This window comes from Cajanus cajan, chromosome 2, assembly GCF_000230855.2.
Source record: "Cajanus cajan strain Asha chromosome 2, NIPB_CcT2T_4, whole genome shotgun sequence".
Lineage (NCBI taxonomy): Eukaryota > Viridiplantae > Streptophyta > Magnoliopsida > Fabales > Fabaceae > Cajanus > Cajanus cajan.
Window position 1 is genome coordinate 11,712,941 of NC_138518.1, and position 26,176 is coordinate 11,739,116.

Sequence of the window (26,176 nt, forward strand, 5' to 3'; positions counted from 1 at the left end):
TTATACAATTACACTTATTACTTGGAATAGGATAAACATTATGGGTCAATTTTTAGGTTCTTTACCTTAATACAAAGGAATTGCCATTTTTCTTAAGCAATTTAGAATTTTTCATCTAAGAAATTAAGGTTTAAATATATTTGAGAGTTATTGAATTAACTGTATATTTCTAAAATTGAATAAAAATTTGGGAGGATTTACATAAGGAAAGTTAATGAAATTAATCTTTGACTGTCCTTATTATCTAAATTTAAATTCCTCACTAATCCGTTGCATGTTTCTTACTTTTATAAATTTATAATTTTTTATGCATTACTTTAAAATTTTTTAAATCTCTTGAAGTCATTTGTTTACTACCGACATTAGATTAAACAAATATTACACCAAATCTTATGAATTTCATAACTTAGACTTCTATCTAATTTACTAACAATAATTGATATAATTAACAAATGCGTAATAATATCTAAGCCTCTTATCATTTAATGAACATATACTGGAGTCTTGAATCTTGATCTTTCTTATGTTAATTTATGAATCTATTGGTTAAATCTTAACATAAACTCTCAAGAAGGGGATCAATGCATTTTTTGTGTAGTAAATTAAATCAATATCATTTCTGATGTAATTTCTTAATCATTGACACATTATAAATCTTTCATTCATAGGAGTTTGGGACATAACGTATTGAATCGATGAAACCCTATTGGCTTTGACTTCATGGAAATCGATCCTTTCCATAGCCATCTTATTAGCCATTTAGTTGGTTTTTGTAATTATATAAAACTTAACTTTTTTGTTCGAAATTAGAAAAGTGAGAACAAAAGTATCACGACAATTCGAAAAAGGAAAATGTAAAAAAGATATTATGTACAAAGTATATATCAACCCTCTTGAACAATGTTAAGAAAACGACCAACTCAATCTCTCTCACACTTCAAAACTTAAGCATGTCCATTCATAATTTAAACATTAGTATTTGGAATTCATATGACCCATTTAAAGTCCAAGGCCCGAAGGATGCCAAACAGACCAAGCTAAATGAAGATGGACTTTGAAGTACTAGTTTACACGACTGGAGATGGCCCATTAGTGATCCAAGAAGGAAGACTTAAAATCCAAAATTCTCACGTGAATTATACATTGTTTCTCAAACTCACTTAATATCTATTTCTTTATTGTTAGTTATTTATTATAAATAACAAATTATGTAAATTTTGCATCTCATTAAATGAATCTCTCCTAATTTAGTGGTAATTTAGACTCACCAAAATTTGTGATTTTTAATTAATAGCAAGAAAAGGAAAGTACTAGATTGATACTAATATTTCTCTAAACTTAATTAGAATGCAAGAGTCGACCAAACGTGTAAACATTTTTAGTTGTTAAAACTAATCATTCCAACTAAAATTTTCTTTCCTTTTAGAAAAGGGTGTAAAACATTGTAATGAAGAAGAAAATTTCAACTATATTGACACATCAAACTCTACCAATCATCTGTAACATATCAAAATAAAATTAAGATCCAAAAAATTCAAAGTAATCCTATATAATATAAAAAATATCGACCAACATAATTAATTCAAGACTTAAAAAGACTTGTTGATGATATATAGTTTCTTTTCAGACGAGTGGTAATTAAAGTTGTATACAGATAGTTTGAAGAAAAAGAAATAAGCCTTAATATAAAGGGAATCAGTATACCTTTTGTCGTTAGAATATATATTTCGGGTGTGCAAGTAACTGTCCGAAGGTCATGCATGACAAAGTTAGGGAAGCTTTCAGTGCAGATAGGGCATAAATCCGACACTTCGCAACAAGTTCCATACTAGTTCTTCTGCTTTATGTTTTGTTCTTTTCAATAAAGTGAAAAAGTGCATTCGGTTTGGTCCACTACACATGAATCACTACTCTTTGAACTAGTAAGTGTATATGAAAAAAAACACACGGACAAATTGAATTGGTCAATGTGTAAAATGAATATATACTATGAAACAAATTAAGTCTTTCAAATTAATTTTATTGAGAAATATATACAAGAGTTACACTAGTGATTTGTCTAAATTCATCAGAAATGGTATAGTAACTGTATCACTTATTATTGAACTATTTATACAATTTTCAATATAAGGGCATGACGAAAAATATTCCTATCTCTGGGTTATTTTCTGTGAATTTGCAGCCATAAATGTTGAATCTTCCTCTCTTTGTGGAGAATAATGGTGACTCCTAATAACAGTAGCATGTAACAAATGGCATTGCAGATATAGATAATTCTAATATTGCTAGATAGTGACATCCTGAAATTTAAAGTGAAAAAGTGCAAGAATCTTCTCTTTTTTTGGTTCTACTTATATCTTGTACTTTTTTTTAATCAGTCAAAAGAATATTTTATTAAATATAGGTATAAGTGTATCTAAACCCTTTTAGATACTTAACTAAACTTACGTAACTAACTAGCTCACGACAAACTTAACATGCAAATCCCGCTTTATACTATTAGCAACGTGTCTCATATATTATAAATAATTTTCTGCTATCACACATATTTTGTCCTTCTATCCCTTTATACAATACATAAGATTCATGGACCATTCAAAGAAAGAGAAGTCAACCTGTTGGAAATCTATAACCAAGATCTGTATCTAATTAATTCAAGCACACCATTAACTGATATCTCATACTTTGCGTAAAAGCAAGAAAGAGGAAGCATTTTTGACCTTTGAGGACCACTATGTTACTGATCAGAGTACGCCTCCCCAATGGGGTAGTAGACTACTCTTAAGGAGACTATGGGCATCAAACAACTTTTAGTTTTTATAAATACTATATTAACGTCATGAATTAGGTACACATTTTAGTATATGCTTAATTTCACTTCTATATGTCACAAATCAATTTTATTACATCTAAAATGTTTAAAATTATGTTTATAGCATATTTGACTATTAGTAAATTGATTTGAAGATGTCTAAATTCATATTCAAATTAAAGTAATTATAAGTAGTTTCTCTATGAAATCAAATTAATTTTGGAGTTTTATATGTTATGATTTATAATTATACATTTAAAATCAATTTTGATAATAAATTTCTAAATAACATTTAATATAAAAAAGTTAAATCCATATCCTTTGTCATCTAAATAAAAATGACATTACTTTTAACTTACCTTTACTCAAAATCAATTTTACAAATTCACATTGATTTTAGTTACATATTCCAATTAGGTTATGTTTGGTTATACATATTAATATTGTAACTTTAGTTAGTCAATCTTGAGTGCATTATTTACGGGTTTGACAATTTTTTTTCCTATAATTTTTTTCCTTGTTTCATTGAGTGTAAATTATAAGGAAACCTCATTTAAGTTAAGAGCGATGCTTATATTTTAAAGTTTAGGATTAACTTTGGAACTATAATCTAAACACTCACTTAATCCGTCAACCCTTTTGTTAGGCGTTTGTAATTCTTGAGTGCTAGTGCAATGTCTTTATAGCCAAGAAATTTGAATCTTCGTGAGTGGGGGAAGAATGGTGACTTCTAGCTAGCACTAGTAATGCAGCAAATGCCGTTGCAGATATAGATCATTCCAATATTCGTAACCATTATAGCCTTAAATTTAAAGAGAAAAAGTGCAAGTAAGCCTCTCTTTTCATTCGCTCTTTCAGATTTCAGAATACTAGCTTATCGCACAGTGGGAATAAAGCAACCCTAGGTTGTTTGTTCTACTTGTATATATCTCGTGCCTTCGATCCCTAAAGTTTAAAAGTGCACACACTTTTTGGACCACTGTGACTCAATGATTTTGAACTAAGGAGTACTATAGGAAGAATGTTTCACCAATATGACACACGAGCTTATTTCTACTGCAATTTTAAATCAAGGAGAAAACAATAATATAATTATTTTCAGTTATAATTTTTACAACACTTTTTTTTTCCTACTACTTACTAAATTTCTAAAACATATGTAGAAAGTTGTTCAGTTCCATTTTAATTGTTATAGTGATTGGTACAAGTTTTAGTTATAAACTGATTCAAATTAAAATACGAATTCTTACCTGAGTAGACACCAATGTGAATGATATAATTACGGAATAAGTACATGATCATGTTTAATTAGACAACCAGATTGATATAACTATTCATGGAATACATATAATTAAAACCGAATATTCTTACATGATTAGACATCAGTGGGAATCATATAATTGAGCTAAGAGTATGTTTCTATTAAATTCCATGCTGAAATATACTTCAATCTTTAAAATATCATGTACTTTGGTATTAGTACTTATTAAAAATTTATTTCAATTTAGTTTTTATATTTTAAGACTTAAAGTTCATACACACACACACACACACACACACACACATATATATATATATATATATATATATATATATATATATATATATATATATATATATATATTTGAAGGGTTAAAATAAATAAAATTTAAATAACATTAATTTTTGGAAAACCTCATTTTGAAAAATAATCAAATATATTTAAGCTAAATAACACAACCTAAGGATCATATAAAAACTATATTTTTTCTTTTAATAATCATAATAATAAAAAAAATGATAACTTGACATTCCAAGGTATGCATATACACTCCTTGAGTAAAAGAGAGATGACATTATTTGCACTTTTATACAAAGAGGCTCTAAGAATATTCCAACCACTCAACCCTTTGCAGTGCATCAGTACCTTTGGTGTTCACTGCTTTGCAACCATGAAATGTGAAATTTTCTATTTGTGGAGGAGAATGACGAGTGCTAAAGGTAACATGTAACCAATGGCATTGAAGATATAGATTATTCTAATATTCTCAGACTATGACAACCCTAAATTAGTGCAGCTATGCTTCTCCTTTCTTTCCATTTTACAAATTTCAGATTACCAGTATTCTCTTCATACGATGGATATAAAGAATTTTCGTGTTTCATGGTAGAGTTTTCCATAGCTTCATTCCACGTTTGTTTTTCTTTTTGCGAAATATTCAGTTCCACGATGGATAAAAGTGCAGCTACACTTTTCTTTTGCACTTCAATTCACATTATGTGGCATATGCCATTTAGAAAGAGTGCAAAAGATTAACCATTTTTTCTTTATCATGCCTTGTTTCCCCTAGAGCTCTCACTTCATCTTGATGCACTAGTATTATAGTTATATTTCATGTTCAATTGTATCTATATTTGTTTTCTAACCTAATTCGATGAGTTGATACGATGGTTACAAGTAAAGTACTCTAAATTCATGTTATAAATATGACTTATTTAATAAGAGATTATAAATTTATCATCATTGTATGCAAAAATACTTCGAATCAGTGATAATTTCAAAATTATGAACAAAATTAGTTTCAGTCCCTGAACTGAAATATATTGATAGTAAAATAAAAAATTACTTATTTTTCAACCTAGAAATATTGAAGCATTACCATTACATTTATATTTTGTTTCATATTTATATATTTTCTTCAAATCCAATCTTGCATCCACGATATATTTAATTAGGGATAACTAAATATGAAGTTTTTAAAAGTTTGTTTATACATTTTGTATGTAGATCCCATCACCAATAATGAGAGATGGCCATTTATTAGGAAGAACATACAAGACAATAAGCTTTTAGATCCATTCACACTAATTTTGAATATTTCAATTTGAACTGTGATTAATTATAAAAATTGAATCTCAATTCATTTCATCGTGCAGGAAATTAAGAAAAACACGAAAATGAAGAGAAAGACAAGCTAAGCATCGATACAACATGTTTTGACTTATTTCCAAGAGTAAAGGAGCAAATCTTTACTAATTATAACTCTTGTATTTCGTTCAAATTATATTAAAGCAAAAGATATAAGGTACTCGACATTCTCTTTACGGGCATGTTTGGATAAAATTTATCAACTCATGTTCAAGATTTTCATTTCAAATCCATCACATTAATATTAATATAAAGTTAACAATATTTTTAAGAATTTTTTTACTAAATTATAGTAAAAGAACTTTTTAAAGCATTTTTAAATGTGTACTCAAAGATACTTATATATTAGTTTTGCTCACATCATCAAACATTTTTGAGTTTTATCTATACAACATAAACATCCATATGAAAATGTATTTTTAGATTAAAATATATGTAAATATAAGTCATTTTTCTTGCAGGGATTTTTGTATACACTTTACATGCAATTATCCATCGATCACTAGTGATACCGGTAGACAAAGGAAGAAAAAAAACAGAAAGAAAAAGAAAACGATATAAATGCTAATAATTTGATTTAAGAGTAGTTTTTTTTTTTTTTTTTGGTTATGTGCAACAAGTGAAAAGAAAAGAAAATTTGCTAATGTTTCAGTTACCTACATTTTCACAAGAAAGGTCACTCAAATTGACCTATTAATGCAAAATTGAACTCTTGAATTTTACTTCTCCACTGGATTCTTGAACTATAGTCTAATCGATTGGCTCACAGAAACAACAGTTTGAAGCATCAATAACTGAATTGAAGGATTATGCTTTACTTCTCTATTGGATTCTTTAACTATAGTCATACTCATTGATTTAAATTTAATTTTTCCCTAGATCAATGAGTGTTACTGTACCTAGCTAAGACTGGATACCAGACAAATTTGTTGAAAATTAGAAAGACAATGGAAATTGAGAAATTAAATTGCAAGGCAAAACTTTGAGAAGTAAGGTGTAGACATCGTTTAGCAACTTTATATAAGAACTATATTTATAGAGCATAAACATGGAAACAAATATACATAATAAGAGCAAACTAATTAGCCTTCCAGTGATGTGGTTCTGAACCTTCTCTTTCTATGTCTTGGTCATTATTTTTTCCCCCATTCAGAAGGAGGGAAAAATGCTACCTCCAACTTCAGTGAATAGTGTTGTGGAGAGCATTTGGTCCACTTCAGCTTCTACATTATTAGTTCTCTTTGCAAATCGACCCTTTATGCGGGGTCTAGTCTCTGCATAGGCCTTCCTTGAGGCATACCTTATTTTCTTTTCAAACTTTCTTGTCTTCTTTTTCTCTCTGTATCTTAGGACTCTGGCCTCTCTATCCATTGGTATAAGATGTGAAGGCAAGGGAAGGGGAGGAAATAGGTCACATGTCCCTATTGAAGACTTTGAGTGAGACATTGAGATTTCGCTTACTGTTGATTCTGGTACAACGCCAACATCCATTGATGAAACCGAAACCTATATTTAAATGAAATACAAAATAAGTTAATTATCATAGAGTAGAGTGTGTAGGAAGTTTGAGAAATTAATCAACAAGTTGACAAATAGAATAGAAGGCACCATAAAGGGAAAGCTCTTCTACACAACAAAAATTAAATAAAAATATGTATCTCAAGCCAGAAAAGTGAATGGGAAATTAAAGGGGTAGGCAAATAATAATGGAGTCACATGCATGACATGGGAATGGAACTAGAATAGTTGAGTTTGCCAGCATTTCCAGAAAAAAGAAACTATTATGAACCCCACTTTGGTTCCAAAAGAATGTCGAAAGCAGAGAAACTACCCTTTGAAGGAAAAGTCAAAGCAAAATCAAATAGAATATGAACTCTAGCCCACCAATCACATGCACCTTTTTATTTATTTATGAGAAATAGGGTTTTTTAATAAAAAGTCAAGATTAATATCTCTTAAATATGCACACACCTCTAACCTAACAGATGAATGATCCAAAGAGTTTGGAAAAAGAGAAAGGCCAAAAAAACCCCTTACCATAAAACAACAAACTAAACCAAAAAGAAACTCATAATTCATAAAAGTAAAAGGAAGACCCTTACACTTTGACTAAGAGAACCATCGTAACTGAACCCAGCTTTTGAAGAGTCAAAGTCCAAACCAGGTTGAAAACACTGCGATTGTTGTGGCACTTGAACTGGAACCACTGCATAGTTCTGAGGGAGAGTATTGTAATTCTGCTGGTTCTGATAAACGTTGCTAAACGTGTTGTTGTGAGCACACGAGTTACAATCCACAAGGTCAAAATCTAAATACTCATCACCAAACAAAAAACCCTCGTCATCACAGCCATTCTCCTCCTCTATACTTACCTTCACAGGATGAGGCAACAGCCACGAAGCAGCTTCGACCTCATCCTCGTACTCATCAAAAACCTCTTCTTCCTCCTCTTCCACCTCACGAACGCTCGCGAACCCGACGTTGTTGTCGGGTTCATGATGAGGTTCGTGATCAACGAAGAGGAGGGACCCAGAGATGGGGAGAATAGGCACGCGGTGGTGGCGGCTAGCGAGAACGTTTGCGGAGTGGATGTCAGCATCGCATGAAGAACAAAGAGAAGCTGCGTCAGCTTTGCATAGAAACGCTGCGGGAGCACGCTCGCACGCTTCGCACACCCACACACGCTCGTATCTCGAGGCCACACGGTTGGCTGCGTGGACGCGAGCATCACAGGATGAACACAGGTACGCTGAGTCTGCATGGCAGTAGAGCGTGCATGGGGCTGAGCGGCACGTGTCGCAGACACGTGACCAGCTGCTGGTGCTGCCACCAACGTTGTTGGTGCCTTCCTTCAACATGTTGTGTCTGAAATGAGTAGTGAAGAGTGTGATTGGTTGGTTTGTGACTTTGTGTATGTGTGTGAGGGGGGAACTAGTTTGGAGGAAGCTGGGAAGGGAAGTGAAGTGGGTTTATGTTGTGTTGTGTTGAGTTGGAAGTGAAGTGAGGTGAGTGAGAGTGTGAGGTGAACCAAGTAGTGTTGGGGGAGAATCAAGGGTGCCAATGTGGCAACAAGTTAGTGGCGTTCACAAGTTCTTGCTTATCTTGTGGTTGGTTGTGTTTTGGGGTTGAATAGGAGAGAGAGAGGGGGTTTTGTTTGGACCCTTCTTTGCCTTTTGGAATCATTAAAGACATGTTGAGGGCTTTGTTCATATTGTCATGGGGCACAACTTGGGAGACACGTATTATTTTGGGTCCATGTAGAATCTATCTATACATGCACCCGTCAAAATCCCTCTACTTACCAATCTCTTCATAATGTATTTGGCTGTTAAATGATTAGATCACAGTCTGTATTTTGTAAGAATTTTTATTTAGTTGTATTATTATTAAAATGGGTTAAATGTTATGTGATATATATATATATAAGTTTATTATACAAGTTTGTTAAGTTTTATGTGAAGTTTAATTGATTTAATATTTATGATGAGTAAATATTAAGTTGTCTTTTTAAGAACAATATTGTGATTATATATTTACTATAAGATGTCTATAAAAATAAGTAATTTATAATCGATAAATATTACTGAGCTAATATTATTAAGCTGTTCTAAATATATTCTTATATCAATTCGTTCAATATCACTGTTAACCATTGATTTGTTATAGCTTATATAATTATGCAGACTGTAGACTGTAGTGGAGTGCATGTTAGTATGACATCACCCTCTTTTCTTTTACTTCTTTGTGTTGACATGCAAGTGCACACGATTTTGAAGGATGTTAGTATGACAATACCCTCTTTTCTCTTACTTCTTTATGTTGACATGCATGTGCACACGATTTTGATGGACAAATATGCAAGAATTATCCGCATGAAAACCTGGTTAATTTTATTTTTTAAGTGGTTAAAAGTAAATATTTGTATATAATTTATCAATATGTAATTAAAACAATGTTTTGTAATTATTGATATATATATATATATATATATATATATATATATATATTAGTAATTAATTTTTTTTTACAAGTTGTTAATAATAATAGAAGGTTATTTGTTATCTTGTGTGATTAACCGTGTAAATATGATTAACTTTGTAAGTAATTAAAAAAAGTTAAACATGATTAAGTAAGATTATTTAATGTATATGGATATAATAATGATATGAAGTTATTAAAATATTTATTAGTCCTTTGTCACAAGTAATTAATGTGTCATAATATCATAGGTAGTTTTTTTATAAATAAAATTCAATGATTTTTTTTTTAAATTATCGAATCAAAACTTGAAACTATTTTCAAAATAGTTCAATTTGTTGTCAGCTTAATTATATAAAATCCTAAATTCCTTTTCTCAATGCTTGGTAATTAAACCACTTCTTACATAATAAAAAAAAGGCTTGTGTATTTCACCCATTTCAATATAGGATTTTCAAGTTCGACTTTTCTTTAAAAAAAAATGAATATTTTATTATTATTTATTATAAAATTCTGTCAAAATTAAGTTGTTGCATTAAGTCAAACTCGGATATAATCTAAGCAAATATTTAGTATATTAGAAAATTAAATTATGACATCAACCGATAACGTAATTAAATTGTTAAGAGAGCATAATTAATTTCATTAAATCATAATAATCATGTACAATATATAAACAAAAATTAAAGATATTAACTTTTGAGAAATTGATTATAAAATGTGTATCGGTCAGCGGACACACTAGTAATCTTCTTGTATATTGAGGGTTGAACGGGAGCTTTGAGTTGCAATACAGGGGGGAGATACCTGTAAAAGGCACTCCGATACTCAAGTCAAGACAAATACGAATATCGATAGTAATAATAAATGAACAATAACCATATCTCGTTTTGTGTGACTATTTATACTGACCGTAATGGGCTTAAACGTGGTGGGCCTCGTTCCCTAATTACCAATTAGGTAATACGATGGCTAATGACAAATTAGCTCCTAACCTTGCATTATCTTTGTTAATTACGCGACTAGTTATAACAAGGTTCAATGATGACATCATCTTGGCATTTTTGGATTTCGGTTTGGTTAAGAGGGCAAGGGCGGTCACTCATGGAAGAGGGTCATGCATTTTGACGGCTGAGACGGTCGAGACGTTTGATTCTGGTGTATCAATTTGTTTGACCCATACTGGATGTTTTCGAGAGCCTCGGCCACTGGTATGGTCGAGATGGCCAAACTGAATACATATTCCTCGGTTTAGTGCCCCGTGTGGCGATCATATCTAGTATCTCTTGGCGTGTCGTCAGTCAATGAGACCAATAGGTTCGAGACGAGATGGCCAAAGGGTTTCACACTAATTTGGCTAAGTCATGAAATTGTATGCCATGTGGCATGTCACCTGCACAACACGTGGCCACACGTTCCCTCCTAGTACACAAGCCCCTTTGTCTTGAGGAGAAAAGCGACGCGAAGGTTACAAAATAATGAGATCGTAACGGTTGCAACGACCGCAACTTTTCAATGCGAGGCATTACGATTGGGGAATTCGAAGGGTTTTGAATCTTGAACCCTTGGACAAAACGGATCCAACGGTTCCCATAAATGCGTTGCTTTTAGGGCTCCCGCCCTATGGATACTACAAATAGTTGGTGGGGGGCCACTTTGCGTGCACTTGTGCTCTTGAGCCTAAGGTTGAGAATCGATAGTGACTGAGACCGAGTCTACCAATCCTACTTACTAAGAAGGTACGTGATTCTTATTCTGAATGTTCGATACTAAAATGGGTTTGCGCGTCGAGTTAATGGAGGTTAGTTCTTCTTTCAAGGACACGAGCGGGTCATCTTCTTCTAGGACCGAATTAGATTCTTTGTCCTTATTACCTACCTTATCTGGTGACTCTACCTTGGCGTCCAACGAACCCATGAGTGTTGAAGTGGTACAGAGGAACAGTAGAGACGAGGACGATGATGGGGAATCTTCGGTGTATGTTTTAGAGGGTCAACCTCAAACTATTAGGATCGCCTTGACAAGCTGAAAGTTTCCCCCCGTTGACATTCCAAGGTACAAGTAATTGAAATTTTTAGTTATTATAATATATATATATATATATATATATATATATATATATATATATATAGATAATAGAGAATAAGTACAATATTTTCACAATATATCAAATTTTTATTACAACATTTTTAGTGAAATAAAATTATAAAATATTTATTCCTAATTATATAATTATTATGATCTAATTAATAAAATAGAATCATCTAATATTTATTTATAATTTTTTTATTATTATTATTATTTTAAATCAACTCTTAAATTTTAGTTAGTATATTTAAAATAAATAGATAAATACTAGTATTTTATTTCTAAACTAAATGTATATATATATATATGTGTGTGTGTGTGTGTGTGTGTGTATGTATGTGATATCCAATTATATTATAAATATTATTACATACTAAAAACAACTTATTATAAATTTGTATGATGCTATAGACATATAAAATAAAATGGTTCAGTGGTTTGAGTGGTTGTGTATAAGAACTATAAGTTCCAGGTCATAGGTTCAAGTCCTACCATAAAGATAATGTGAATGTGTGCAATTACGTGGGAAGATAAGGTGAATGTGTATGATTACGTGGTATGAAGTGACATGATAAATGTGGTGTGTGGTGCGATAATGTGTGTGGTGTGGTGTAGTAAATATGTGTAGAGTGTGTTAGTGTGTTCATGGATAAGGATAATTACTGAGCAATGCAGTAGATAATGTAGAGTAAATAACTAAGTAAGTAAATGGATGGATAAGGATAATTACTGAGCAATGCAGTAGATAATGTAGAGTAAATAAATAAGTAAGTAAATGGATAATTACTGAGCACAACAACAAATTTCACATGGTATTACACATGATCTTACGTAAGCAAGGGACATTACACCCTCTATAAATAGTAGCACCAATTGAACATTCGAAGCAACAGTGGGAGAGAACGAACAACAATGGGAGAGAACGTAAAAAGAGAAAGAAATATTACGTGAGGAAGAAAGTTGTGGTACACTGTTTTAGGCTATCTCTAGAACAATTTTATATCTCTACTAAGGTAAGAGGGATGAGAACTTTATCTCTTTAAAATTTTATATACTACTATGTTTATTTATTTATGTTATTTTCTATGTGTATTTATATTAGTGAGGTGTCCCTAACCTCATTTATTTGCTTATCCTATGATTATTTTTATCCATAATAATTATTAAGATGTTCATATTTTATATTGTTTAATTATTTTATAATGATTATCATTGTCATTTACTTGATTGGTACTCTTTAATATATTTCATTCACGTAAATATTATTTATTTAAAACTTAAATAATGATAAATACTCAAATTTATTTAGCGTGATTGTTTTTATGATTAACTATAATATAATTTCGTTAAAATATCTTTGACTCGTTTTATTGTTATTTCTTCATGTATTTAAAGATAAATATTATTCTATGGCCATAGAAGATAAAATTTGAATTATTTGTAGTTGGAGGTTTGACCTTGGGGATTTAAATGAATAAGGAGTTAAGATTAAAAATCCTTTTGTTAGTTGCTATTATAATGCTCATTTATCCTGACTAGTCATTGCAAGTGTAATTCAAAATTTTTATATGTATATTTTCTAATATTAACTATTTCTACGCATGTTATGTGATTATAAATATTTTTTTAAAAATTGTTCTCACTCCTTATTTTTCTTGTGTAAAATATTTAATTAATTATAATAAAAAATAGATGGACCTACCAATTGTACCAGGTCTTTTCTCTTTCGTTATTACTACAATTTTTCCGGGTACCAGTTGGGCTATGGACGCATTTGCAAATGCCGTTACATTTCAGGGGATAGGATTATCAACTTTTGTATTTTTACCAATCCAACAAAATCCCGTTATCATAGATGGCCAGATAATAGTCACTAGGGATGGCAAGTATACCCGTACCCACGGGTAATACCCGAACCCGTTCCAATTTTGACGGGGAATACCCGGTTTGACCGGGTACGGGTACGGGTACGGGTAAAACCCGATATATTAAATCGGGTACGGGTACGGGTACGGGTATGTACTTACCCGTCCCGTACCCGTACCCGTACCCGTACCCGTCCCCGTCCCCGTTTCCATTTTTAATTTAATACCTACTTTCAATTTAATTATATTAAAAAAATTTAATATTTTTTTTTATGTGTGATTATTTATTATAGTATGAGATAGATAAATAATTTTATAATTATAATATAATAAAAAAATAATTTAAAAATATCATTTTTTTTAAAAAAAAATAAAAAATAAAAAAATTAACGGGTACGGGTATACCCGATACCCGACGGGGACGGGGATGGGGATAAAAATCCCATACCCGACGGGTACGGGGACGGGTTTGGGTTTGGGTTTGACTTGCGGGGACGGGGACGGGTATCATAAAACCCGTACCCTCCCTGCCCCGTTGCCATCCCTAATAGTCACTTTTTATTTACCTCCAACAAATCATGTTAATCCTATAGTGAACTTGTATCAACCCGATATATAAACATTATAAAAATTATTGTAAGAAATAAGTAATTTTAAAGTATGTACATTATTGTAAAGATTTTGTTTAATATATGATGCAAATATAAAGTGTTATATGTAAGTAAGTTTATAAAATTTTCTTTAATAATATTAATAATATAATGTACATAATTATTATATATATAAAATATTGGAAGTAATATTCACGTGACTGAGCTGTTACATTTACCATCGGACGAAGAAGAAATTGATTTTCACAACAATGATTTTAATAATGAAATATGAAGTATCATACTAAGTATGGTTGAGGTATTAAGTTTTTAGTTATATTATCATTTTGTTTGGCTGTGTAAATTATATATGTAATCATTCAATTTGGTTTATTGTTAATTTACAATTGTTGATCATGCTTTTGGTTTCAAGAAATTTTTTTCTACATTTTGGGTAATTTGTCTTCAAAATCCTTCATTGGAAGATAGACAAGTCACAATGTTGATAATGGATGCATACAACTTGAAGTCATGAATTTTGATGTAAACTAGTGTTAATTTGCAAGACTTAACAGACTATTGTTGATGGTTGAAGTGATAAACCTATATTGTGTTATTTACTTTAGTATTCAATCTGATTTGATATTTTTTTGAATTGTGTTTTTGATGTATTTATTTAAGTCTTTTAAAACAATGTTGTAAGCAACTAATAACTTGAATTTTCCTTTAATTTTGAGGTATTGTCTCACTTACTTAATAATCAAAGAAATTTAAAGGTGCTTGATATTGTTTTGTGACCTTGATCTTATTAATCAAAGAAATTTTCCTTGTTTTAAATTTAAATGCTCACTTGCTAACACTAGTATTCTTAAACCACTTTTGGTTGCTTAAGTATTCTTAACCACTCCTAGTTCATCAACTTCACTCGCTGACGCTAGTATTCTTAAACCACTTCTGGTTCTACAAGTATTCTTTTGCTAACCTCTTTAGGCTTTACAGACGATAGATGTTTTGAGTGTGTATATGACTCTCATAGAGAGGATATACTAGTTTCTACACTCACTAAGGTTTTCAACCTTAGTTTTACAAGAATGTGTTTAGAGTGTGTATGTAACTCTCACAGAGAGGATAAACTGATTTCTACATTCACTAGGATAAGCTATCTTAGTTTTACACAAATGTTTAACTTTTTCACAAGAAGAGAGGTAAGGTTGTTTTGACGCTTGGTTTGACTTATTGCTTGTTTCTCTTCAATTTCTTTTCTTCTTAGGTCTTGATATTTATAGCCTTGTGATAGATCTGTCCGTTATTTGAATTTGAATGTGTCCATTGAGGTGGAGCTTTCTGTTGGTGCAGATAAGCGTTCGTTCATGGCTACACAGATCTTCTTCATTTAATGCGTTTGATTTTGCATTAAATGCTTTGCTTGCTCAATTTGTCTCATGTGAAGTCCTTTGAATGATTTGTCTCCTTTTATTTCTGACTTCAATCATGCCCTAGGTATGTTTGTCCTTTTTCCGTCATTATAGCTACGGAGGCGTTGCCTTTCTAAAAAGTAGGTGTACTTGCCCTGACACACGCAGCTTAGACTTGTGACTTCGTGCTTTTGCATTTTTCTTCTTTCTTTTCATATCTTTGATAATTCCGTGCGCTTTTCTTAAAACTGGAGATGATGTATGATCTTACTTATTGTGACTAGTGGATTCTAGACGCTTTTCATCATGCTTTTTTTTGCATTTGGGAAATTGAGTCTCCGTCTAAGGTTTAGACTTTGACTTTTTCATCTCGTTTGATCAGTCTTGAGTATGAATAATTCTTATTCTTCCTGGAATGCTTCTTTATCTTGGATTATCCAATGACTGAGATCGTTTTATTTGCTTGAATGTGTATGGTTGACCCTTGAGCTTCGTCTGATGTTTGTTTGGTGCTTGAGTCAAGTTTGTCTTGGATCTTGCTTTGTTCTTGTTACTGATTTCTTCTATTGCACTCTGGATTTTTCTTGGCATATCTTAATTTTATGTTCATTATCGACTGATACGCAAGCCACGATCCTTCTGTTATTTGGCTTGTTTTGTTGGATCCTTGTTTTGCTTGACCCTGCTTCATGCTTTAGCTTTCCCTACTCTTATACATATCTGAAACACTACTACACAGATTAGTGATAACAATATGTATTATATTTGTCATGTTCAAAAAATTTCTGGGAATTGCTTTGTCTGACTTAACAATATCCCCTTTTTTGATGATGACAAATATAATCTATCAAATCGTTTCAGATATAAAATGGTTTCAAGCAGTTCATGCAATTCATACAACAGTTTGATTTCATGGATTTTCTAAATATTCAAGACAAGGGTGCCATGGTGAGGTGTGGATGTTGAGAATGCAGTGTGACATCAAAGCATGATGGCTAACTTAGGACTTGAGGAGAGAAAATTATTTTTAAAACTAAAGATCCCATATAGGGTGTCTTGAAGTGGTGCTCGGGTAAGCCACTATTTAAAAAAAAAACCCTCTTTTAGTAGGTGTGTCTCTTGGAGTAGGTTTTGAGGTGTGTTGAGTCTCCTCCAAGTCCTTAGTTAGTGGTTGAGTAAGGTAGGAGGTCGAGGGCTATAACCCTTAACTAAGTACCTGGAAAGGTTGTATGTTTTCTTGAGGATAATCGATGGATAAATTGCATATGTGACTTGGTAATGCATGCCAAGGTCATGGTAAGCTTATACCTAACTATACTACTCCTGACACTGGAATCAAACTTTTCTAGTGTAAGTGATGAGACTTGAGAAACTAGAGGAGGGATTGGTATCCCATTTTGCTATGATTGAGTTGATACTTTAGGTGTGAAAACAATTAGGTTGATTCGGTTGGGTGGAAATCACTTAGACTGCTCACTTAGACTGTAGGTGAATGCTTGATGCATTGGTTGATATGTTTGTATATGATGTATGCTGAGGTGTGTCCATATGCATTATTGATGCTTTGCGGAACATAATTGGATGAGGTAGATGTTTGCTTTGAGTGTGTTAGCTTTCATGTATGATATATGGCGTGATGTTGTATATTATAAACTTGTTTTCTAAATGTACATGTTTTCAAACTCTGACTTACCCTTTCTATTTCCATGGTGGTTTGGACTATGATTATCATACATGGTATGTGAGCAGATTAGGACTAGGCTTGAGGAGCTGTTGCAAGCAGACATTGTGATCTTTTTGATGGTGCTACTACTAATGTACCTTACCAATACTAGGACATAAGATTATTTGGGATTACTATATACATGTATATATCATGTTTATATCAATTTGGTTGTTTTATTTATATACTCATGTTATATATATGTATGTTATGTTCCTTATCTTAATCTTGTATGTTCTAGTAATTTAATTTCTGCTACTAGTAGTAGTGATTCCACATAGTGTGGCAACCACAACGGGTTGTTACAACCTTTATGGTATTAGAGCCAATAATCAATCATGGGCACACTTGCACAATCTTCCATTCCTATTTCTCATTGAATGATTCCAATCTTAGTAAAGTTGGATGATGATAATTTCTTGACATGGAAAATGCAATCCATGGGTATAATCAAAGCTTATGAGTTGCAAGTTTATCTCAGAAGAAAATTTAGGGAGATGCCACACAAGTTCTTGAATGATAAAGATGAAGAATTAGGGAAAGTAAATGAAATATATGAATCTTGGGAGCAACAAGATCAATACATGTTTATATGGCCCCTTGCCTTAATGTCTTCAAACCTCCACACTAAAATGATGAGATGTGAATTTGCATTCCAGATTTGGAATAAACTCCAAGTATATTTTTTGCATCACAAACAAGAGAAAATGTTAATCAATTGAAAATTCAGTTAAAGAACATTAAGAAAAAAAGAAGAAATGAATGATTACTTACTTTTCATTAAAAAGATTGTGAATACCCTCATTGCGGTAAGCTCAGCTATTGTTACTGTTGAGCACATTGAAATCATTATTGATGGTCTACCAAATGAATAAAATTTAATAATTATGTTTATCATTTCTTAGACTGATCCTTACACTATCTTAGAATGGTAGAGGCAATCTCAACAAGGCTCCAAACCATGATTCAAGTCAAGGGAGATTTAAAAACAACAATTTTAGAGGTTCAAATAGAGGTAGAGGCAGATCCTCTCATTTTAGAGGTGTTAGTAATGGTGACAGAAATTCCAGGACACCAAAATGCCAAGTTTGTAGCAAATATAAGCACTTAGCCTTTAATTGTTGGCATTGATTTAATACCAAATATCAAGATTCTAACAGTGACTTTCAAGGAAAAACTATGATGTCGAAACTACACAAAATGATGTCTTCCCTCAACATCTATAACATTGATGGTAGTACTAGAAACTCTTTATACACTAATAAATAAATAAAAAATTGCGACGGATTTAGTGACGGATTTTGATTCCTCTAAATATTTCGTCACAAAAATTCGTCACAAAATTTAATGAATAATTTTGTGACGAATTCTGTGACGGAAAATTTTTAAAAATTGTATTCCGTCACAAATTTCGTTACAATCTGTGAGGGATTATGTATCCCTCTCAAAATAGAAAATTTTATTGTACAATTATTATATTTAAGAATTATGTATAAATAAAAAATATTTTGCTAAAAAAATAATTAAAAAATTATGAAACTAAAATATTTTTTTCATCAAAAGATTAAAAATTAAAACATAAGAAATGAATTAATTTAAATAATAAGTTGTCATTTTGAAGTATAAGAAATTAAAATATGAATTAGGAAAAATTTTTTGATTTAAAAATACTTATAAAATTATAAAAAGACAATATTATTTTACATTTTAACTAAAAAAGCTAAAAATAAATATATAAAAGTATATTTATAAATTATATATAATTATATATAACTATATATATATATATATATATAATGGTTGACACTAGAAAATTTATTGTGCTTGATCATTTAATAAAAAGTACAATTAAGTCTATCAATAAATATATAAAATTATTATCATCATACTTTATAATACACTTAAATGGAATAATGTAATATATATTATATAATTAATAAAAGGTGAAAAAATATATATATATATATATATATATATAATTATAAAGTGTATTATATATATTATATAATACACTTTATAATTAATCTTGTATATTAGAAAAAAAAGGTGAAAATAATATATATTATATAATTAATAAATATGGAATAATTTAATTATTTTTATTTAAAAATTCGTAAAAATAAAAAATTAAGATTTTGTGACGAATTTTTGAATCCCTCACAATTTGTGACGGACTCTGTGACGAAATATTTTTAAAAATTGTATTCCGTCACAAATTCCGTCACAATTTGTGAGGGATTACGTATCTCTCTCAAAATAGAAAATTTTATTGCACAATTATTGTATTTAAGAATTATGTATAAATAAAAAATATTTTGCTAAAAAAATAACTAAAAAATTATGAAACTAAAATATTTTTTTCATCAAAAGATTAAAAATTAAAACATAAGAAATGAATTAATTTAAATAATAAGTTGTCATTTTGAAGTATAAGAAATTAAAATATGAATTAGGAAAAAACTTTTAATTTAAAAATACTTATAAAATTATAAAAAGACAATATAATTTTACATTTTAACTAAAAAAGCTAAAAATAAATATATAAAAGTATATATATAAATTATATATAATTATATATAACTATATATATAACTATATATATATATATATATATATATATATATATATATAATGGTTGACACTAGAAAATTCATTGTGCTTGATCATTTAATAAAAAGTACAATTAAGTCTATCAATAAATATATAAAAATATTATCATCATACTTTATAATACACTTAAATGGAATAATTTAATATATATTATATAATTAATAAAAGGTGAAAAAAAAAATATATATATATATATATAATTAATTATAAAGTATATTATATATATTATATAATACACTTTATAATTAATACTTGTATATTAGAAAAAAAAAGGTGAAAATAATATATATTATATAATTAATAAATCTGGAATAATTTAATTATTTTTATTTAAAAATTCGTAAAAATAAAAATTAGGATTTTGTGACGAATTTTGAATCCCTCACAATTTGTGACGGATTCTGTGACGAAATATTTTTAAAAATTGTATTCCGTCACAAATTCCGTCACAATTTGTGAGGGATTACGTATCCCTCTCAAAATAGAAAATTTTATTGCACAATTATTATATTTAAGAATTATGTATAAATAAAAAATATTTTGCTAAAAAAATAATTAAAAATTTATGAAACTAAAATATTTTTTCATCAAAAGATTAAAAATTAAAACATAAGAAATGAATTAATTTAAATAATAAGTTGTTTAAGTGTTACATGTATAATTTTAATAAATATTATTAAAAAAATCATTATTTATAATATTTTTTATTAATTAAAAAATTAGTTAAAGGATTATAAGTATTAGAATTAAAGTTAAATTTATAAAATCATCTAGTAATCGAATATAAGGTTTTAGTAATTGATTACAAGTTTCACAATCTAAACAACTATTTATTCTTTTCGTTTTTCCTCGTGTAACCGTTTCGAATAAATTATTTTAATTTTCAAATTCTATTTATGCATTACAATTTCAGAGTCTATTGTCCTTTTCTTTTTGGTGGAGGATATCACACTGAACTCAGTCCGTACATATTAGATAGTTTGTTCCAATCAACATTATTTTTTCGTCTTAATTTTTGGATGACTTAATTATCAAAAGGTTTGATCTTTTTATTTTATTTTATTTTTTTGGAAAAATTACGCAAACAAATATAAGTTTAGTTTTTTTTGAAATTTTTTACTTAAGTGGTGTTATGAGAGAAATAAATTTTAAAATATATTTTTCATTTAATTATTTATAAAAATACTTTTATATTCAAATATTTACTAAAAATATACTTTCAATTAAAATATATATTAAAAATTTTGTTAATTCATTATAATTCATTCACTTGATTAAAAAGTGATAAAATATAATTAATTTTCAATTAATTTAATAAAATAAAAATTCTAAAATAAATTATATTATGATTTTAACTATGAATCTATTTTAAATTTTTTAATTTGATGTTTAATGATGTTTGATATTATTGTGATAAAAATTGATATTCTTTCATATTTATATATATATTGTTAAATAAGTACTGAACTGATAAGGTAGCTCAGATGGCTGGAGAAGGAGTTTTAAGGTTAGAATGAGTAGAAGGTAAGGGGTTCGAATCTTACCATTGCCAATTATCTGAAAATTAATAATTAATACTTGTAGATTAGAAAAAAAAAGTGAAAATAATATATATTGTATAATAATAAATCTGGAATAATTTAATTTTTTTTATTTAAAAATTTGTAAAAATAAAAAATTAGGATTTTGTGACGGATTTTGAATCCCTCACAATTTGTGACGGCTTTTGAATCCCTCACAGTTTGTGACGGAAAATTTATTAGTTAGTGACGGCATATTTCCGTCACTAATTGTGACGGACAGAATTTTCCGTCACTAAATATTTTGTGACGCCATTTTTTGTGACGACGCAAAATCCGTCACAAATTCCGTCACTAATAATTTTGTGAGGGATTTTTTCCGTCTCTAATTTCCATTTTTCTAGTAGTGATAACCATGCATGATACCTAGATTCAAGTGCTACAAATCATTTGACACTTGAAGATACCAATCTTATGGCAATGACAACTTATAATGATGATACAAGAATCAGAACGGTTGATGAGTCTTCTACCTCCATTCAAAACATCAATAATTCTCACTTTTACTCACCCAATTCCATTAAACCTTTCTTTTTGAAAAATCTTATGCATGTGTCAACTATTTTCGAAAATCTTTTAAGTGATTCACAGTTTTCTAAAGACAACAAAGAGTACTTTGAATTTCATCCTAATGTTTATTATGTTAAATATCGAGAAACTAAAAACACACTTCTTGAAAGGAAACTAAGACATGGACTATATGATTTTGAAAATATCCAATTTCTTGCAAATTTACAAGACTAATTTTGCAAATAAAACTTATTATTTTTCATCTGCATATATAATATAATAGTTTCTATTGATAGCTTAGCCACTTGGCATGTTAGATGAGGACACCTTTCTTCCAAAGTTGTCTCATGTACTGAAGAAATGTAACATTGTTACTAATTTCAATAAAGTTCCTTCTGCATGCAAAACATGCTGTCTTGGAAAATTTCATAAGTTTCTTTCTCTGATTCTAATATTGTCTATAATGAACCATTACAATTAGTTTACTCAAATATATGGGATCTTCTCCATTACTATCAACTAATGGCATCAAATACTATATTCATTTCATAGATGCATAGAGTCATACACATGGATATATCTCTTGAAAAACAAATTACAAGCATTAGATTGTTTTATTCACTTCAAAAATCATTTTGAAAATATCACTGGGCATAAAATTAAAACACTCCAAATAGATAATTGTATGGAATACATTACTTTTCCAATTTTATTTTATTTTATTTTTTATAAATTTGATATCCAACATAGATTTTGTTATCTCTATACTCACGAATAGAATGGCTCAGTCGAGAGGAAACACAAACATATTACTAAAATAGGACTCACTGTACTAGCTCATGCTTCCATGCCTCATAAGTTTTGGGGGGAAGATTTTCTTACTACCATTCATTTAATCAATTGCCTTCCTACTCCAACTCATAAGAATCTTAGTCTAATGAAACTTTTTTTAATCGAAAACCAGATTATCAAGCTCTCAAAACCTTTGGTTGGTCATCTTGTTCATTTACAATATCATTTAGCAAACATAAAATGGATTTTAAGACCAAAATAATGCATTTTTCTTGGATGTAGTCCTAAGGATAAAGGTTACGTTGCTTGTCTCTCACTAGAAAAAGATATATATCTAAACATGTTAAATTAGATGAAATGAAATTTCCTTTTCAATATAACCAACATTTTATACCTACTATTGCATTGCTTCCTTATCCCTTCATTACTTCACCCACACCTTCTATTCCTGCTTTACCTTTTGTACCTATTATCCAATGCTTTATTTGTTTTTCTACCTTGCAACATGTACCTGAAACATTTCATGAACCAACATCACTCGTACCATATGTAACTAGTCCATAAACTATAAATCAGTTGCCTTGTTCAACACTCGATTCAACAACCACTAAAATGTCTATTCCATCAAATTGTGCACCTTCATATAGTGCTAACAATACTCATCCAATGATTACAAGAGGAAAAACTGACATTTCATAACCAAAAGTATTTCTTGTTGCTTTTGCTCTTGACTTTGCCAACACTGAACCTAAGATTATAAAAAATTCTCTCACAAGTCCACAATGGAGAGTTGCAATGTAACACTAGTACAATGCCCTTCTTAACCATAATACTTGGTCTCTAACATCCCGTCCTCCTAGTAGAGAACTCATAAGATGTAATGGGTTTTCAAGATAAAGAGACATGCCAATGGTAACATTTAAAAATACAAGGCTATACTTGTAGCCAAGAGGTTTCATTAACAACTAGGTTTTGATTTCTTTTAGACTTTCAGTCCTATGGTCAAACCAACAATTGTTGTGTTGTCTTGACTCTTGCCATGACTAGCAATTTTCCAATTCAACAAATTGATATTGACAATGCCCTTCCTCAATGTGATTTGAATGAGGAAGTATATATAGTTCAACCTCCAAGTTTTGTCCAAGAAGATAGTACTTTTGTTTGCAAATTGAAAAAATCCTTGTATAGCCTCAAACAAGCTCCTAGAGCTTCGCTTCACAAGTTATAGAGTTGTCTTATACACCTTGGCTTTCAATTAGCAAAATAATATAATTCTCTTTTTATTTGGATCTCAGGTGCTTTCACTACTTTAATCCAAGTTTGTGTAGATGACATCTTGGTTACTTGCAACTTATCCTCTACCATTGTTGATCTTATAGTACTAGTAAACACTAATTTTCCTTTCAAAGATCTTGGAGGCCTTAATTAATTTTTGGGAATTCAGGCACACCATTCCTTTGGGGAAATTTTTTTAACTCAAACCAAATATATTAATGATCTTCTTCATAAAGCTAACATAAGTCAAGACAAATCAATGAAGAACCTTATGGTTACCAGCCTCAAACTTTCTGTTACTAGCAATCCTAATGCATAAGATGGAAGTTTATATAGATCCCAATAGTTAGAGCATTACAATATGTAACTATCACAAGACCTAACATAGCCTTTGTTGTTAACAAAGTTTGTCAATTTATGCATTTTCGAAAAGACTCACACTGATAAACAATCAAATGCATTCTTAGGTATCTCAATGGCACTACTACCTATGAACTAACCCTCACTAAGTCCTCAAATATGACTCTCTTGGCCTTTTGTGATCTTGATCGGGGCTTAGATCCATATGATCACAAGTCCACAACAGGGTACTATATATTTCTCGAATTAAATCCCATTTCATGGTCCTCTAAAAAACAACATGTTGTCTCAAGGTCTAGCACAAAAGCTAAGTGTAGAAGCTTAGAAATACTAGTACCTAAGATAACTTGGCTACAATTGTATGTTGTGATAATTTGAGTGTAGTTATGCTTGTTGCCAACCCATTTCTCCATTCTCGTACCAAGAATATTCAAAATAATGAATTATTAGTGCATCTTGTTCCAACAACTAAGCAAACAACTTACATTCTCACAAAGCCTGTAACACATCCTATCTTTGAGTTGTGTCATTCCAAACTCAGTGTGTTTGACTCAACACCCATGAGTTTGCAGTGGGTGTAAAGGGAGCAATAACAACTAAAAGTTAGTTATTTAGTTGAGGTGATTATCTACTATTGTGTGAAATATACACTATATATAGCTGATGTGTTGTATGTATTTCATAAAAAAAAACATTTCTTTTCAATATTGAAACATCATTTACTTTCTCTCTCAAGGATTTTATTTAATCTTGATACTCTGATACCTTTACTCAAAACATATTTCTCAAGGTAGAGACAATTTTTTTTGAACATATTATATTTATTCTCTATGTTCTTTTCTTCTTTTATCTTAAATTGTGAATCATGTTCTTTCCTAAGCAATATATTTTATAATCTTCTCAAAGCCTTTTGTTATTACTAACATAATATTTTTGCTTTTTACATAATATTTTTAACTCCTCATTTTGAGAATTTTAACTCTAATCATAGACATGTGGTTATCCTTTAAACATTACATGGATGTTGATATTCTTAATAAACTATTTCCAAGTTATTATCTGATAATTGTTAAATATATCTACAATATTTTTTCAATTTAGGTAATTATTAAATATATCTTATGATTCAAAATCTTGTTTATGGCCACAAATACATAATTAAAGTTAGTTTTATTTTTAGGATGAAATTTCTTAATATTAGGTAATTTAATAGTTTCTATTTTTGTGACATAGGAAAGGGGAACTTGAAAGCTACAAAGTCTTAAAAAAAAAAATCCTAACATCGCTCCAAGATTCACGACACGTACTCTAAATGAGCCTTTTTCAAAGAATTCACTTAAAGTGATTAATAACTCATTTTGAGTCAGTCCACACAAAGACTGCCCTTGAAAGCTCATGCTAGCTCGCTTAACCAAATGACTTGCTTGCTCTAAATGAGCTAGAATTTGCTTAGAATGACCATGATGAACGCTCTAAGAAAGGCAAGTCAGAGACCATTCTTAGAAATACATGTTAGCTCGCTTAAGCAAAAGAGCCATTTGCTTTGTGCAAGTTAGAATTCAGTTAGAATGAGTACGACAGGTGTTCAAAGAAGGCAAGTTGGAAACTACCCCTAAAAGGATTGAGCAACTCACTCAAGCGAACCATATGGATGCTCTAAGCGAGAATGC

At 30.1% G+C, this 26,176-nt stretch overlaps 1 protein-coding gene across 1 annotated transcript; it reads right to left on the reverse strand.

Annotated features, from left to right (window-relative positions):
• Positions 1-6,663: 6,663 nt before the first annotated feature.
• Positions 6,664-8,832, reverse strand: LOC145954152 (zinc finger protein CONSTANS-LIKE 2-like). The gene is made up of 2 exons (XM_083067903.1): positions 7,823-8,832; positions 6,664-7,226 (listed from the first exon to the last, which is right to left on the reverse strand). Exons 1-2 carry the CDS (start codon positions 8,576-8,578, stop codon positions 6,870-6,872), a joined length of 1,113 nt encoding a protein of 370 aa, XP_082924029.1. The 5' UTR covers positions 8,579-8,832; the 3' UTR covers positions 6,664-6,869.
• Between the last annotated feature and the right edge of the window lie 17,344 nt (positions 8,833-26,176).